General features: G+C 56.1%; 1 protein-coding gene across 1 annotated transcript in view; it reads right to left on the bottom strand.

Annotated features, from left to right (window-relative positions):
• EFNB1 (ephrin B1) overlaps positions 1–16,719 on the bottom strand; it is a 54,820-nt gene that overhangs the window by 14,854 nt on the left and 23,247 nt on the right. Inside the window, exon 2 of the mRNA XM_055727513.1 lies at positions 8,781–9,058. Within this exon, the coding sequence (XP_055583488.1) occupies positions 8,781–9,058 (278 nt within the window). The remainder of the gene's footprint in view (positions 1–8,780; positions 9,059–16,719) is intronic.

The raw sequence follows: 16,719 nt of genomic DNA, 5'->3' as shown, positions 1-16,719 counted from the left end.
TCTTGGTTACAAGACCACTGCTTGCTTGCAAGCCCTTTCGCACCAACGCTGCTGAGACATCCGCGCAGACAAGGTGTGCAAGCTCCCAGTGTCCCCATCCCATGCCGGGGAGCACACACAGCCTCGCTCCCCACACAGCTTGGAGGGGGACCAGGGCGCTCAATAAAGCCTTTGCCTGCAGGTCTACCCACCCCCTTCCAAAAAAAAAGAGCGTCAGTGGAAGAGAAAGATTATTTGCACAGTTTCTGCGGTAGCCCTAAGCAACTGCTTACAGGTCAGAAAAAAAGTGCCATGTAATTCTCCACCTGATGCTCTGCCAGAGTCATTTGTGGGCCCCGCTGGGAGCAGGAGAGGAGGAAAGCACTTACTGCATTTTAACAGGGTGTAAATCTCTTCAGTTAGGTAGCAAAACATCTGCGACCCTGACTGAGGAATCTGTTGTGACGGGGATGGAGAGGGACACGCAGGGGGACAGTGCCACCCCCCCCATCGTCAAGGCCAATGCCAAACACCAGCTCCTCACATGTGAGATGCGGCACGGAGGTGGGCAGTGGCTGCAGCAACAGCTCAGCCTAGGCTACACCCTCGCTGCCCAGGTGCCGGAATGGAGGCGGCTCAGAGAAAAATCAAAGTTATCAGGGACCAGGGAGGCTGATCCACGTGCAAATCTTCTGCAAGTTCAAGCTGCCTGAGAGAGCATGGGGAGCCGAGGAGGTGCAGGGCAGTGGGGAGGGACAGACAGGAGCTCAGGGTGTGCTGTGGGACAGCTGGGAGGAAACCCTACTGCAATTAAAGGTAAGCTTTGCATAAGCATCGGGAATCTGCCGGCAGCAGGGAAGTTCACATTGGTGCAACTCCTGGCTCAGAGTTGCAAATAACCCCACAGCTGGGAATGGAGTCAGCGCAGGCACTGCTCCTGCCAGGGGAGCGGCCGTGCTGCCACGCACCCACCGGTGCAGCACCCGCTCAGGGACTGAGCCCGGCTGGGAGCAGGATCCCCCTCGGCTCACATCCCACAGCAGCGAGGAGGGGCTCGCCGGACACCTCTGCACAGCAGTGCCCACAGCTCCCCGGGCAGCAAGCACGGCAGCACCCACGCTGCCCTAGCCAGAGGGCACCAGCTGCAGAGCTGACACATCGCCCTCGGGTCCCAGCAAGACCCCAGCAGGTGGTCTCAGCCCTCTGCTCCAGGAGGACACCAGCACGTGGACCTAATGGTCTCCAGCAACACTCTGACTTACGGGATTCGGACATTTCCAACATATGCTAAATAAAGCCGACTATCCACATGAGGACTTGCCCCCTCACTGAGTAAAGGCTGGAGGAAGGGGCCTCTCTGCCCCCCAGGTCATGGCTGCCCCCCCCTGCAGAGCAGTGAGCAGCCACCCCCAGACCCCACTGCTCCCCGCCAGCCCACCACAGCTGGCTCTCAATTAGCTGTGTTAACACCAACTCCATGCTGCCAGGTGGGATCAAAGAGCACAGTCATTACACAGCAGCAGCAGAAAAACCATCATTCCTAGGGCAAAGAAACTTCAAATGGCAGTAAAACCAATTCTCCCCAGAAAGGCAGGCTCTTAAAGGTGCCGCACGCAACCTGGGCAGCCCTCCCCAGCACAGCCAGCCTGTCGAGTGGCATTCAAAACACCCGTCATGAGAAATCAGGGATGGAGAAGGACTGCGCATTGCAATTCCTTAACGCCAAACCCGCTTGTACCCTGCACGTCTCACAGTCCAAGCGTGGTGATGCTTTTTGGAGCCCCCAGCATGCTCTTGGTCCCAAGAGGCAGCATCCTCCGCCGCGCTGGCACAGCCCAGTGATTGCCCAGCAGCCCAGCACACGATGCAGCCTTTCACACCGGGGCAGAGCTGTGGAGGTGCCTGCAAGCATCTTCCCAGCACCTGGGCAGCAAGAAAGCACCGTAGGTATGGGCACAGCAGAGCACAGCGGGCACCCCAGGGGAAAAGCTCAGGTCTCTACTGGAAGTTTAGTTCAAAGGAAGCCAACTTTTAATCTCTTCCAGCATTACAGAGGAAGCCCTCGGAGATGACCATCGCTAAAGAGCAGGGTCCCCATGGTCTGTGCGCCTGCAGCTCCAGGAGGTTCCCTGGGGTCCCTGTACCCCGCCGTTGCAGAGGTGCTGGGGGAAGCAGGGGCTGGAAGAGGAGGAAGGGGACAGGGGCAGGGGTACAACCATGGTAATGCACCATGAAACCGAACAGACTGTTTTAGCCCTGGCCCCCCACCACAGATGCAAGGGGAGCAACTTTGTGGGGGGGACAGGACACAGACGGAGGCACCCTACACCAGCAACGTGGAGAGGCGATGCACGGGTGCCAGCTGGATGTCACCTCCTTGCTGCCATCGCCCAGGCTGCGTGTCACCTCTGCACGTCACCTCAGTTTTCAGGAGCACTGAGGAGTTAAATACGTTTTATTTTCTGCTAATGGGTCGTGTCAGAGTTAAAGAGACACCCTTGGAAATCATTTCTCCTGGGGAAGAGCATCCTGGGATGCAGGCAGCCCACTCCCCAGCCAGACACAGCCCGGTGGCTGGCTCCCTGCAGCCGGCAGATCCCTTGTCCACGCCGGAGCTGCGGGCAGCTGCCTGCCGGGTACAGGCAGGGGCCGGGCTGCCCAGCAGCCAGAGAGTTAAGTGGGCACCGGCACCCCGGCCTCGGTCTTTGTTGCAGGCAGGGCCCCCCTCTCCCTGGCCCAGGAGCTGATCAAAGCGCTGGGTATTTACCTCCTGGCCGGGTGCGGGACACTGGCCCTTTCTGATAGCGCTTTTCATCCCTATTAGAGCCGTGAAAGGCTGAGCTATGAGATCAGCTGCCAGGGGCTGTCCGGGGACAGCGCTGAGCCGAAAAGGTCAGGAGGGAGGAGGAGAAGAGAAAAGAGGCAGAGGCTTAAGGGACAGGGCTCAACAAAATCGCATTTACTGTGGTCACGGTCTTCAGACAAGCCTCCAAGACAAGGAACCGCGTGTTGTCTAAGGGCCATTATTTGGGTTTGACATGTCCAGCGCCCGGGCTTTGAAGTTGGGAGTGGGACACCGTTAGAGACCCGTTTGTCTACAGCGCAAGCCCGCCGGCTCCCACACAGCATCTCCCACGGGCAGAGGGTCTCATCCACCCTCAGCCACCAGCTCCCAGCAGGACAGGGACAGAAGAGGAAAGCCAGCCCCCAAACCCAAATGGTTACGCCACCAGGATGGCTTTGCTTTGCCCAGGCTTTCTGTGTTGCCGCAGGTATATTGCAAGCTGTTGGGATGAGGATGCGTGCATCCACAGAGCACCAGCCCATTTGGGTGAAGAATGAGGAAGCTGGTTAATTTGGTTTTTATCAGCAGAAGTTCATAGCTCTCATCACAGCATCAAACGGCACTTTTGCTTTCAACTCATCTTCACCAAACAAGTTGTGGGACGGAAGATGAGGAGCACATGAAAGTGGCCACATTCAAATGCAATCAGCAAAGAAAGCCAGCAAAGAGCTGGCAGGCTGACAAACCGCCCTGGGGGGCTGCGCCTGGCCCCCCCCCCAGCACAGCACCCATCGGGTATGGGCAGCCAGCACGGCACTCATCAGGGAAGAAGGAACCAGGAGGAAATGATTAAATACCAAGGGCTGCAGAAAAGAAGCTCAAGTGGCTCCGCAGCCACTCTCACACATGCTGGCGTGAGCTAAAGTCTTCCCAAACAGCTATTTCGGAAGCTGGAGGAGCACAGCCAGAAAAGCAAGTATGGCAACATGTCCCAAAGAAAAAAAAAAAAAAAGAAAAAAAAAAAAAAAAAAAAAAGAGGATGATTTTGGCAGTTGGCAGCACATAGGTGACCCTTTTCTCCACACTGAAGTGCAAGCTGTAGAAAAATGCTGATGCAGGAAGGTCCAGGGACAAAGCCCACATCGCAGACGCAGCAATGGTTTACAACAAATAATTCTTGCCAGGTTAAGTCTAATTGCATCTAAAAACAGAAATGCAAGACAAGAGGTTTAAAGAAACAGGGTAATATATCTGGTCTCACTGAATCCTGCTGCCAAAAAGCATTAGATTGGATTACGAACATTATTACATCAAAAATGGATTGAAGGGCTTAAAGACTAACAATAAACAGCGAATGTATTAGATTTATGGGGCAAACATGTACCAGGGCCTCACTTTTACTTCAGCGTTTTCATCAAACGAGGTCTCCTTGCCTTAAACAGGCTCCCAGGAGAGGAGAGGCACTGCGGCCATGACCAGGGACCTGGCAGAGGGGTGGGCAAGAGATCCCATCTGGAAAACCATCACAGCACTGGCTGGCCAAGGCACTGCCCATCACATCTGCAAACAGCTGCCTGGAAAGGCTTTGCTTGAGGGTCTGCGCTCTCCATGGCACCAGTGCCTCCCAGCCACCAAACCAAACGAACTGGAGACCCATGCCCAGGGATGAAGCCAGCACTGGGCTGAGGAGCAGCTCGTGGCACAGCACAGACAGGGCACGGCCATGCCGCATCCACAGCTCCTGCGTGGTTGGGAGCGCAGGCAGCTCCTCCTCACGCCGCCCGCCCGCTGCCAGGACAGCAGGATTAATGCATCTCTATCTAGGCACCTCATTACCAGAGATAGTAAAACTGGAGCAAGTTCAAAGAGTAGCAGCAAATGCAATTAAGAGCTGGAGTGAATTAGGAGGGGAGGTGGAGAAAGCCAAACCGGCATGGCTGGCTAAGCTGGGGGGCGGGGGGGGGGGAGCCTGGAGCTGCCCACCAGCATCCCAGAAGCATAGACCATAGACACCAGGGACGGGGGGAAGGCTACTTGAGTGGGACACAGACAACCAAGGAAGCAGAGAGAATCATCAGAAATTGGTAAAAACCAAAGCTGAGGAGAAATGTTGGCACGGTCAGGCTCTCAGAGCTGGGGCAGATGACCTGCAGGCACAAAGCTGGACCCCCAGCCCACCTCTAGGACAGCACCTTCCCAAAACAGCCTTCAGTTTTCATCTTCCCATTGCCTTTTGCTCCTGCTAGCCCAAAAAGCAATGGGACAAATAATTTTTAAGCACTTGGACACATTCTTCCTTCCCATTTCAGCCATTCACAAGCAACCAGCTTCTCTACCAGTTCTGCAGGGGCAAAGGGAGGAGCGACCACACGCCTGCTGATGAGCCAAAAGCACCTTCTGCCTCGATGAGGACGGTGCGAGCGATCCAGCCCTCCTTGCTGGCCCAGGGAATGGCAGCAGCACTCTCATCCACACACAGCTCTGCAAGTATAAGCCACCCTGGGGTCCCCAACGACCTTTCCAGCAGCCTGCCCGCAGCTTTGTGCTTGGCCAAGAACCCCCAAAAGGACTTTCTTTTGGGGCAAAAAGCAAGAATTCATTCCAGGAGCTACCACATCTTGTTCTTTATAAAAAGGCTTAGGAAGAAGCATCACCTTCCCCTGCCCAGCCCTGGGAGAAAAGACGCTTTTAATGAAAGCCTGGGGCTGGCGCGGAGGAGCCCAGTGCAAGGCTTCGGAGAGGACGGGGAGAGGTTACGTTCTCTTTCAAAAGCTTTTTTCATTGTTAAGCCCAGGGCTGGGGCTGTGTCCCTCCATGATAAAAGTGGCCCCAAACAAAGCTTGGCATATCCAAGGCGAAGGCGGGGAGCAGCCCTGAATGGGGAGGGACCCCAGGAAGCCCCCTGGCTCTGGCAGAGAGGCTTTCCAGCCGCCTGGGGAAGGTGGGGGCCAAGCGGCACACGTCCTGCTGCTGCCCTGCTCCCCTCTGCTTCAGCATCGCTTCCCCAGCTTAGGGCCGCCAGCAAATGAAAAAGAAGAAAAAAAATCTTTTGTGTGTCACGGCAAAGCTTGGGGAGAGGGAGGGGAAGGGGAAAAAAAAAAAAAAAAGGGAAAAAAAAAAAGAAGAAAAAAAAAGACAACACGTGGGTGGTCTGCTCAGGAGACTTTTGACTTTGTTTTTTTGGCTATTTTATTTCTTGGCAGAAAGAGCTCCTGGGGCTACTCAACAGAGGGTACAGCCAGATCACAGGAGCATCCTCAGCCCACCCAGGGGCCAAAGTTCAGCTGGCAGCGGCTGCTGGCTCCCAGCACTGAGGGGGCTCGCATCAAAGCGCAGAGGAGTCAAGAGAAATTAAAGTCAGAAACGGTCCATGGAGGGGGCAGAGGGCACTGCCGGCTGCCGGAGAAAGGGGGGACCCCACAGGGATGCTCTGAGCACCCCACTCACTGCATCTCTACTCCAGCCCTAGTCAGGCTCCAAGATGCTGCAATGGGAGACTAGGATGGGGAAATAAAAAGATAAATGGGATTTTATGGCCATCTCTTGGGAGATCCTCCCGCCTTGGGAAGAAAGCAGGATTGCATTACACATATAGAAAAAACTTCTAGATATGGGAGAAGATCCACATTGCTAGTAGCAGAGTCATAAAAAAAAGATTGGGCAAAAATGCAACGCATTTAAAAGCCTCAGCCAAACCTCCGACGGGATGTGCAGCTGAGATTTTGCAAGCTGCGCCATGCCGGCAAGCCAGCACGGCGGAGCTTGCAAAATCCTGGCTGTGCATCCCGTCGGAGCTGCAACAAGCCGGAGCAATGGTGACCCAGGTGTGCTGGCAGCGCTGGCCAGGAGCTGGCACCAGCTCAAAGCCATGGGGGCTCTTGGGGAGCCCCGTCTGTACTCGGCAGCGTGCCGTCGGCCGCTTGTGGAAACGCCACTAAAAGCTACAGGAGGTTGATTTAACTTAAGCAAGAGCTTTCATGTGAAATGCAAAGCAGCTCCTTAAAACTTGTGCAATTCAGAGCCTGGTAAATCCTCCTGCCTGCTATGCCTGCACCTCCCTGCCGGACTGCGTTGCAACACAATGGACCCCACATTTCTCCACCCCGGCACTTCATTAGGCTCCTGAGCTTGTTTTGGGGAATCTATTTGTCTTTGGAGACTATTTGCAGCCTGAGGGTCCCACAGGATGTAGCGTGGGGGCGTGAGGTGGGACTCTGCTTTCAGCCCTTGTTGCTGCTTGAACTTGACCCCTAAGCACAGAGGAGCCACTGACCGAGTGCTTCAAGATGTTTGCCTGACATACAAAAGGCAGACTCACGGCTGTGCTCTTAGCCCCTTCTCCCCCCTCTTTGCCCACACTGCAGGGAAAGCTTTGCCTCAGCTGAGGGACAGCAGACGGACTGACCTTTTGGGTCCCAGAGCCACCAGGCTGGTACCAGCCACAGCTACTCACGGTGAGGGAGACAGGAGCCTGCCGAGGATCTATGCCAGGGCTTTTGGCATCCCCAGCCCATCCCCGGGGCACCTGGGCTTGCAGCCAGGGTTTTCCTGCACCCCCGACAGCTGCAAAGCTGGTGACCCCACCTGTGCCCCCCAAGTGACACTGGATAGACGGCCTCAGATCCGGGCAGCAAGGATGACCAAGTGATGGCAGCTCTCGAGAGAGACCGGCCCCGTCAAACAGTGACTCAGCCCTGTGCAGCCCGCGGTCTCTGCTGGCACCACCACCATGCTGAGCCGGCTGAGTGGGTTGTTGCACCAGGTCCTCCCCACCATCACCCCTCCTACAGACACGTGGTGCCAGGCGCAGGCAACCAGAAACCCCTGCCAGCCCCTTTGTCACTACCCTGCACTCAGCCACACGCTAAGAAGCACTAAGCAAAATTTACCACAAAGGAAGCAAGGGTGGGCTCAGGGCTGACCTGCCGGAGCACATCCCGGCTGCTTTCTGTGCACCGGGTTTGCTCAAATCACCACAGCACCGCGCTACGACAGAGCACCTCCTGCCCCCCGCTGCCCACAACATCCTCGCCACCCCTCCGAGGGTGAAGATTTCGGGCTAAAAATACATTGTTTACCGACTGGAAAGCACCAGCTCCCACAGCTCGGCGCTCACCTCCCACGTGGGCAGCTGACCTCTGCACCCAGCCGCCTGCCGGCGAGCCCACGGCATGTGACGGCCAGGGGAGAGATGAGCCGCATGGCCACCATGCCCTTTGCCGGTTGCTCCGCCGCGGGTTCACACGCGATGTGCTGAGCGAGGCTGAGAAGATGAGCCAGGGAAGCGCGAGCTGGCAGGCACTGCCCAGCCCAGTGCTGCCGAGGGACGGCCGAGCTCCCCGGTGTCCTCCCTCCATCTGCACCGGAGCTGGCACAGGCAGAGACATCCCTGGGCAATGGTCCCCTGCACACTCGGACCACCGGCTCCAAGAAAATCCAGCCCTCCTTCCCTCTCCACTCCATAAAGCCATGGTATTCCAAGAAACAAGAGGAACAGGCCAGTATGCAGAATTTTACAGCCATTTAGACCACAGCAAGCACTGAGCACCGCCGGTGGCTTCCCAGGGAGGAGGACGAGCATCTCCTCAGACACCGCTCCTCCTGATCCTGACTGATCCCACCAGGAGCTCCCCAGATGCAGGGCAAAGCCCTGCAAGAAATGCCCTGCAACACCTCCAGCAAAGACGGCAGCGAAAATGAAGCTCCGGGTGTGATGGTGCTCCAGACACAGGCTGCCCCTCCTTGCCAGGGCTGACCCCGGCCGGGGGGCATGCTCCTGCTCCCGCTCCCGGCTGCAGGCAGGGCAGGGGACACAGCACCGCAGCCAGATACGGGCTGGTGACCCGCTTGGCCAGTGACACATTCCTCCCCTTTCTCCCATCCAGCAGGAAATATTTTCCGTACGTGTCAGCTCTCTGCACTGGCCAAGTTGTGAACAAGCGCCTGGCGACACTCTCCAGGCCCCCACGGCCCCCCTGAGCCAGGGACGGCAGCGAGGAAGAGGAGGGCGACTCACATGTGATGAAGTAATCCTGCTGCCGCTTGAACTCCAGGCCCATGTAGTTGGGGCTGAACTCCTGAAACTTGATGGTGAAGCGGATCTCCTGCTCCGGCCGATTGCACGTCACTAGCACGTTGGGGTCCATGACGGTGCTGCAGGCATCTGCCTGGTCTTTCTTTACCAGGTACAGCTTGTAGTACTCGTAAGGCTTGGACGGCTCTGCCTTGGGGCAGATAATGTCCAGTTTATCCCCAATCTCCGGGTAGATGACCAGCCCCTTCCCAGTCATGAACCTGGAAGAGAGGAGGGCGAGAGGTTAGCCACACAGCGGAGCCCGTCCCACCCCGTGCAGAGCCCCACTCTCACACCATTTATGTCATGCTTAAACTCCACCGCTTTCCCTCTGCAGGATGTTTTCTGACACCAGAATAAAGTCCTCCTCTTCCTTCACCACCGCTGCACACGCAAGGAGCCAGATCAGGCTCCCACCGACAAAAACAGGGGCCTGCTTGGCTCGGTGCCACTCCCCAGCCCTCCCACCACAACAAGGGCGAGCGCCCTTCCCAGCCCCAAGCCTGGCACCCGAAAGGGAATGGAGTCTTCCCACAAAGGGCTGTGGAGCGGGCTGGAGACGTCGTGGCTCTGCCCGACGGCCAGGCAAGGAGCTTCCTGCAGGGACAGGCAATAATTAGGTATGGGGAGAAGTCCTGACAATGGGGTGCAGGGAGGGATCCCTTCCACGCCCCGGCTCCCCGAGGAACTCCTGTCCTTAAATGGAAGGGAGGGAAGCATCCTGCAGGACAACTTCCACCAAGCCAGGCTCAACAGCGTGCCCAGGAGCGTGGGAGGACCGGATGGAGAGGAGCAAGGAGGGAGGAAAGCTATTTGGGGCTGGAAGGCAGGGCATTGCAAAGGGAAGGAAGGCAATATGCTGATAATTAGCATTCAGATTTCATTATTGTGGAGCAACACTCTGATTTTATTTTTTTTTCAGTGTGAAGTAGAGGATTAGGGCAACAAGGAGGGAAGCAGCAGATCATCTACTTTGATGTAGGCAACGTAGCACGTTCTTGATGGAAGATAAGGTTGAATGGATGCTCCCGCAGAGTTATCTCTCCTGCAACTCCCTCATGTAATTTGGGCACGGCGAAAACCGAAGCATGTGTTTTGGCAGGCTGCACATCCGCGGCTTTCCCTTCCCGCTCTCAGACATGGCCGGGCCCTGCCCCATCCCACCCTGGCACTTGGATGGGGGGACAGGACAGCTTCTCCACCAGCCAGCTGTGCCGGCTGGGGCTGCAGGCACCACAGAAGGAAGATCAAATACACAGGACCAACCTGCTCCGTGGCTCTGGTACAAGTCTTAGCAAGAAGCCACGGAGCTGACACCAGCGCTGAGCAGCCCAGGCTCCAGGCCTCTGGCTGCAGGAGCCCCGGCAGCTCTGCACGCCAGCCGGCCAGGCTGGGAGCAGGCAGGCACAGCCTGAGCCCACGCACACCCCGATGCCCTTGGCAATGGCTCCAGAGATCGGTGCCAGCTGTAACAGCGGGAGGGATGGGCAGGACGGACAGACAGACAGACATTGACTGCCCCTCTCCGTCAGCTCGTCGGGTCGGAGGGGGCAGCCGCAGCAGAGGAGGCAAGGCAGAGGGGCAGTGGGTATGATCCCCCTCAACCATGAGCTGAGTTCAGGTGGGTTATCTGCCCCATGCCTGGCTGCGGCTCTGCCCCCTCCACCACGCCGGCTCCGGCGGTACCCAAAGCAGCACCACGGGGCATCGGGCACGGCGGGGACAGTCGGGATCATCCTAAACCCAGCACCGCCGGCAGAGTGGCTGTGCCTTTGCCACGCAAGCTTGTGGGAGTGATTAAGTTTTGTAAAAATCGTGACTTCTGGAAGGAGGCGACGCAGCAGCCTGATGGAAGAGCAGGAAACTCGGTGCAGGTGGGATGCTGCAGCGTGCTGCTGGCACGGAGGAGCCCGGCTCCGATCCCGGCGCTGCCGGCAGGTGAGCCACGCACTTTGCCTGAATGCTACCAAGTAGGTCAGCTGGCCCCTGGCCAGCACACGGCTTCCAAAGCCTTGGGAGCGATAAAGGCTTCCCCCACCCACAGCCGGAGCCCTGACGCAATCCCAGGAGCCGTGCAGCAGGAGATGCAAAGGAGCCCCTGCCCCTCCCTCCCCACCCCGCGCCAGCCCGCAGACATGCAGCACAAGTGCACACTTGCACGCTCGCTCACGGGTTCCCACCCTGAGAGGCAGCTGGATCCCACATTCGTTTCTCCACGGCTGGGCTGAGTCAGAGGTTCTGGCACAGGACTCCCAAGTGACTCAAATTCCCTCCTCCAGCCCCTCCTGCCAGCTCCCTCCTGCCCAGAAGATGCCAAACAGGAAGCCACAAACAAGTCAAGCAGATGTCTTGCAACGCCGGAGCAGGAGGAGAAGGCTCCTATCCATCCACCATCTCCATACCAGCAGGACCTATCACACCTCCTTGGCCAAAGCCTTGCCCAACACCTGCAAACCAACCAGTCCACGCGACACCAGCCTGCGCTGACGGCATGGCTGGCTGGCACCAGGTCAAGCTGAGTTTTAACCAGGGGAGAGGCCATAAAGCAATCAAGGCAGTTGAGAACATCCCAGCACCACATCCTGCTGGCACTCCTTCATCCTAGAAAACTCAGAAAGGTGGCCTATGGTTATTTGTTTCAAGGATAAAATGACGAGACGCATTTCTTCTACGAACACTCAGTCTCCGCTTCGGAAGCACACAGCTTCTGCCTGGGAATCAGCCCAGGAACCTCTTCCAGATCTCCCAACACCAACACCAAGCAAGACAGACTACCAGCCAAAGCCGACAGCCCTTCACGGCACACAGCTGCAATGCTGCACGGGGCTTTTTGGGGTGGTCCTCCCACCACTGCGCCCCCTCAGCTGCACACCTGCCCGCACACATGTCTTTTACCCTTTGCACCTCCGATTTCCCTGATTTTTTTCTCCTCCATTTCCCCCTTAGCGTCCTCCCTCTCCTCTCTACAAGTAGGGCTCTTTCCCAGCTGACAGTCCAGGCAGCATAAGCGGTGGAGATAAACCCCCAACGCATATGCCTTCGAAACCCCTCTCGCTGCTCTTTGGGCTCTTAACCACACATGGAGGTTTCCCTTTTCCCCCCCCCAAAAAAAAATCTGCTTTGTCACAAGCAACAGCTTATGATGACCATCCTAGGGAAGACTGACAACAGTTCCCATCACACAAGAATCCGTCTCTCCAGGAAATTCTCCTTTAAAATACAGAAGGTGAAAAGCAACATTTATCGCAAGAACAGCAGAGGAAATAAAAGCACCCAAAAATTGTCACAAGTTGCCTGTACGCAGTATTACAGCAAGTTCCGAGCATGAGAAATTTTACTTCAGAAGGACCATTGAAGGCAAAAAAGAATTACAGTCTTGACTTGTCTTTACAAGGACACATCTTCAAATTTATCTTAACTGGGAGGAATGAACAGATCTCCTTTTAAATTAATAGGGAAATTCATCGTGCCCTCAGAGTACACACTGTAATTTCAGGGCGGGGGGGCAGGATCTGCTGTATCCTCCACACATTACAGTTTGATTTCCCCGTTTTAAGGTGCGGAGGGGGAAAGAAAGAAAAAATAAAAATTCAAATCAACCTTAATGCTGAAACTAAGACTGACACCCGTACAAAAACAGGCCGCGGGACACAGCCCCAGACACACACTCTATTAGACAACTCGAATCCAGGTCCAGCAGCGTGGCAGGGCACCAAGGACAACCTGCTGCTCCAAGCAGTAACCTCCCAAAACCCCAGTTTCTGATCCCATTCCTGGGACACGAGCAGCTCCCTGCCCACCACCTGCCCCAGCAAGCCCCTGCCCGGCCTGCCCCATGCAATGGGATGCACAGTGACCCACCACCAGTGGCTGCTCAGCACTTTCAGGGCTAATCCTGCATGGCATGTGCTGGAGCTTTGCTGTGGAAGGCAACCAGTGGGTGCTGGGTGCACCCCAACCAGCCACGGTGTCTCCCCCAAACCACTCTGCTTCCCCCACCACTTAGGAGGAGGATGAGGATGGTAGCTCTAGTTTTATTTATTTAGCATCAGTACTATCACCAGTTAGGAGCTCACAGACAAGCATCCTTTCTCCCGATGTCAAAGGTGGTGGGAAAGATTAACTATAGCCATTAAAGCTTAAATATATATATATATATCTATCTTTTTTTGCCCCTGCTGCAAACTGCAGCCAGCTGAGCAGTGTGCCAGGTGGGGAGCACCAGCCTCCAACAGTTAGCAGCAACTTAAAGCCCCTCAAGGTGATTTTGGGGTGGCACCTGCGGCTGCCCACCCGCCAAGGAACATCCCAGCCAGGCATCCCCGCTGCTGCACCCCCGGCCTCCAGCTCCCGGCCCCGCAGGTTCCTTGGGAGCGATCAGATGGCAGCGTCCAATTTCCTTATTGTTTCGGGAGGTGTTTTCTGATGGGAAAGGTGAAAAGGGTATTTGTGAGCCTTGTAAACCAATTCCTCCGAGTTGGGTAAACAAGGGGAGCTCTGTTGGCAGCGGGATGCCGGAGCAGAGAGAAGGGATTAAAGAGCAGCCTCTCCCCCTGCCCCAAGTTGGGGGGCCACCAGGGAGGGGCCCCCAACCCCCTGCGAAGCAGGCAGCCCCCCCTCTCTACAGCACAGAAGGCTAGGCTCCCTTCAGGGGTCCCAAAAGCACCAGTGGGGCCTGATGGAGTGACCCAAGGGCTACAAGTGGAACCTGCTGGAAGGGCCACGCACTTGGCCAGTGCCTGCTATCAGAGGCAGCCGCCCTGGCAGCACGGAGGCAGTTTGCTGGCAGGGGGAGAGCGGGCGGTTAAGAGGTTGTAATCCCTTGAAATATGCAGAAGGCCTGCCCTGGGTCCAGGCAGGGGCTGCAGCCCTCACACCCCTGGGCTGTGCCTAGGCAGGAGGTCAAGCTGCCCCACAGCACCGGCACAGTCCCCGGGCAAGCACAGACCAGCCCCACGGTGCCAACTTCTCCTTCAGTTCCACCCCGACGTGGCTGGGCACAGACCCACCCGACAGCTCCGCACACTGAGGGTGCCCGGGGACCCCGGTGCCACCGCCAGCAGAGAGATGCCATCCTTCCACGGGCAGCTGAGAAGCTCACGCCTCACCTCCGAGGAAGAGCAGCTATGTGGGAGGGTGGCAGGGCTCCCGGCAAACTGCTTGCCAGATCACAAGACCACAGCTATCCGGGCTGGCCCACATGCACCAGCCACACTGAGGATCTCGGGCAGCAGTGGCGCTCCTGCAACCGGCACATCCCAGTGGGCATCGCACAGGGATGACCTGCGCCATCCCGCTGCTGCTCGAGGATCAACAAGCCTAGGAACATGGGGTAAAATGGAAAACCATGTGAGTTTGGTCAGAGCAAGCTCAGGACTCGTGCTGGGAATGATACCTCACTCCTCCAGATGCACACACCATGCCGGCTCCTCTTCTCCATGCAGGCACGCTTGGGCTAGCAGGCTGGGTCAGAGTTAAACATGGACAAGCTAACACGTTCACAGCAATAGCTGCAGACACAAGTGTCCTGCAGATACGATATCAGCACCTTTACAAACATGCTAGCAGTCCTTCAGCTATTCCTCAGGGAGAGCACGAGCAGTAAATTGCCTGAAAATCTAATTTTTTTAAAAAGAATGGGTTGATGCACTTTCCAACAACCTCTCTCCCCCCAAGCCCAGGCATTCCTTGCACCACATGAACTGCAAAATCTTTGGGGCAGCATCACCCTCCTCCATGCCCAAGAAACACGATGTACCTCACCTTACTGTAGACTTTGCAGAAAACAGAACAACATCTAACAACAGTCTCCTCCTTGGAAGAGATGCTCTAAAGCATTAACGTTGACATACATACAAGACGACATATGCTAAATGCTGTTTTCTTCAAAGAAATCCAAAAATAACTCTATCTTACAAGAGGACATCTCCTTCTGGCAGCGAAGGCTGCAGGAAGGCTGCTGATGCCCAGCAAAGCGCGGCGCTGTGAGGGGAGGGCAGTGATAACCGAGGTGCATGTGGCATTTTCTAGTATGCAGGAGCCATGCGCTTTCCTGGTGCCTGGTCAGTTGGAGAGCAGGCTGGCACCGCTCTCCTACCAAGAGAGCGTACGGGTCCTTCCAGCAGGACCACAGCTCCTGCGAGCCACTGCAACTACAGAAACCCAGTTCGAAAGCCAAAACTCCCTGTACAAACTGGGCACGTACTCCTGACAAACACTTCCGAAACCTGCGAGAGCGCTGCCAGTGCCCAACTGCACACACACAATAAAGTGCCTGCCTCTCTGCCTTATTCTTGTTTGCTTTTCTAGGGCACAGCATCGTTGTTTCATGGCAGCTGCCAGGCACAGGGGACTCTCTGCCCAGGACACTTGGCTAACAGCTAGGAGAAATCCCCGGAGGAGACCTCCAGATCCCCTGGTGCCACAGAGCCAGGTCACGCTCCAGCCATCAGAGGGTCCCTCCAGAGCTCAGTCTGACCATCGCTCCAAAGCCCCTCCGGTGATGCCAGCCACCTCTGCACTTGCCAAAACCTGTACTGCCACCACACACGAGACATCAGGGGGTTAGCAGCAAATACTGGGACCTTGCTCAGTACCGTGGCTGAAGTCAAGCAGCAGCATCAGACAGGGACAACTGCATGGTCCCCCCTGAGCTCAAACGAGACATCAGACATCCCGTTCCATGGTGACAGGAACAGGTTTTCCCTACGATACCCCCAGCAGGGCTGCCCGCACATGCTGGCACATCAGTGGGGGTCCCTGGCCAGCCCTGCAGGACACCACAGCCCACCACCCAACTCACTTCACCATTCAAGAGCTGAGGACAAAACAGAGTAATTACGTACTTAACCCAATGGCCCACCGCATCCCAGCACACCATCCCAGTACACCAGCAGCAGCCACAGCCCTGTCCCAGAGCGGTGCCAGCACCCTGAGGCAGAGGACCCTTTTTCTCCTTTTTGACTCCTGTTAAATTCCTGGGAACAAAGATAACTCGCGGAAGGAAGTTAATTACAGCTTGAATAAAAAGGTTCCCCGCTCTCCTCTGCCTCCCATCTGTATCTGTCTCCTTCTTGCTCGTTCAGTTGAGTTACTCATCACTGCAAGAGAGGGTAAATAGAAGCACGCGAATCCCCACACTTTTAGATCCCACTTCTTTTATGTGATCTTCTATTATTAGCCTCCTTTAAAAAGAGACTTCGATCTTTTTTTTTCCCCCTGCTGATCTATGTATAATTATTTTCATTGCCCTTCTGCAGACCTCTTCTATTTCTGCTGCATTCTTTTGGAGCCGAGGTGGCCAGCACAGAACACGGCAATTTCAGGTAACTCTTTCTGGTAACTGCCTCCAATCTCCTTCACTCCTTTGGCCTCCCTCAAAAAGACACTTTCCAGCTATTTACGGCACCTTGTAGCCCCCCCAGCTTCCCTTTCTGCCCCCAGGCAGGGGGAACCGCCTCTGCTGAGCCCCACGGGCCCATCTCGTCCCATCCCATCCCCCTCCTGGGTACACTCTAAGGCCCTTTTTCCACATCTTGGGTTTAATGAGGCCCATTCAACCCTCCCAAAGACAAAAGGCCCTTCTCGTTTCCAAACGGATTTACACGATGCATCAGTGAGGCATAAACGAGTCGCCATGGCAACCCACACCCCAACCCCCCCCAGCACGGGGATGCCATTTTCTAACTCCGCTGCTCCCCAAAAACCCTTTGTTGCTTTAATGCCAGCTGTAAGGCTCGTCACCGGCTGGTAAAAACACCCACTCACCCACCCAAAAGTGACCTCCCTCCCCGGATAACAGGGATGCCATTTTTTGAGATGGAGCTAAGAGATGCTCAAGGCAGTGCCATGCCGGCGCAGGCACCCCAGCAAGCTCTGCACC

Source organism: Falco cherrug, chromosome 15 (genome assembly GCF_023634085.1).
Source record: "Falco cherrug isolate bFalChe1 chromosome 15, bFalChe1.pri, whole genome shotgun sequence".
Taxonomy (NCBI): domain Eukaryota; kingdom Metazoa; phylum Chordata; class Aves; order Falconiformes; family Falconidae; genus Falco; species Falco cherrug.
Note: the sequence above shows the minus strand (reverse complement) of the source record. Positions and strands in the feature narration are given on the sequence as shown.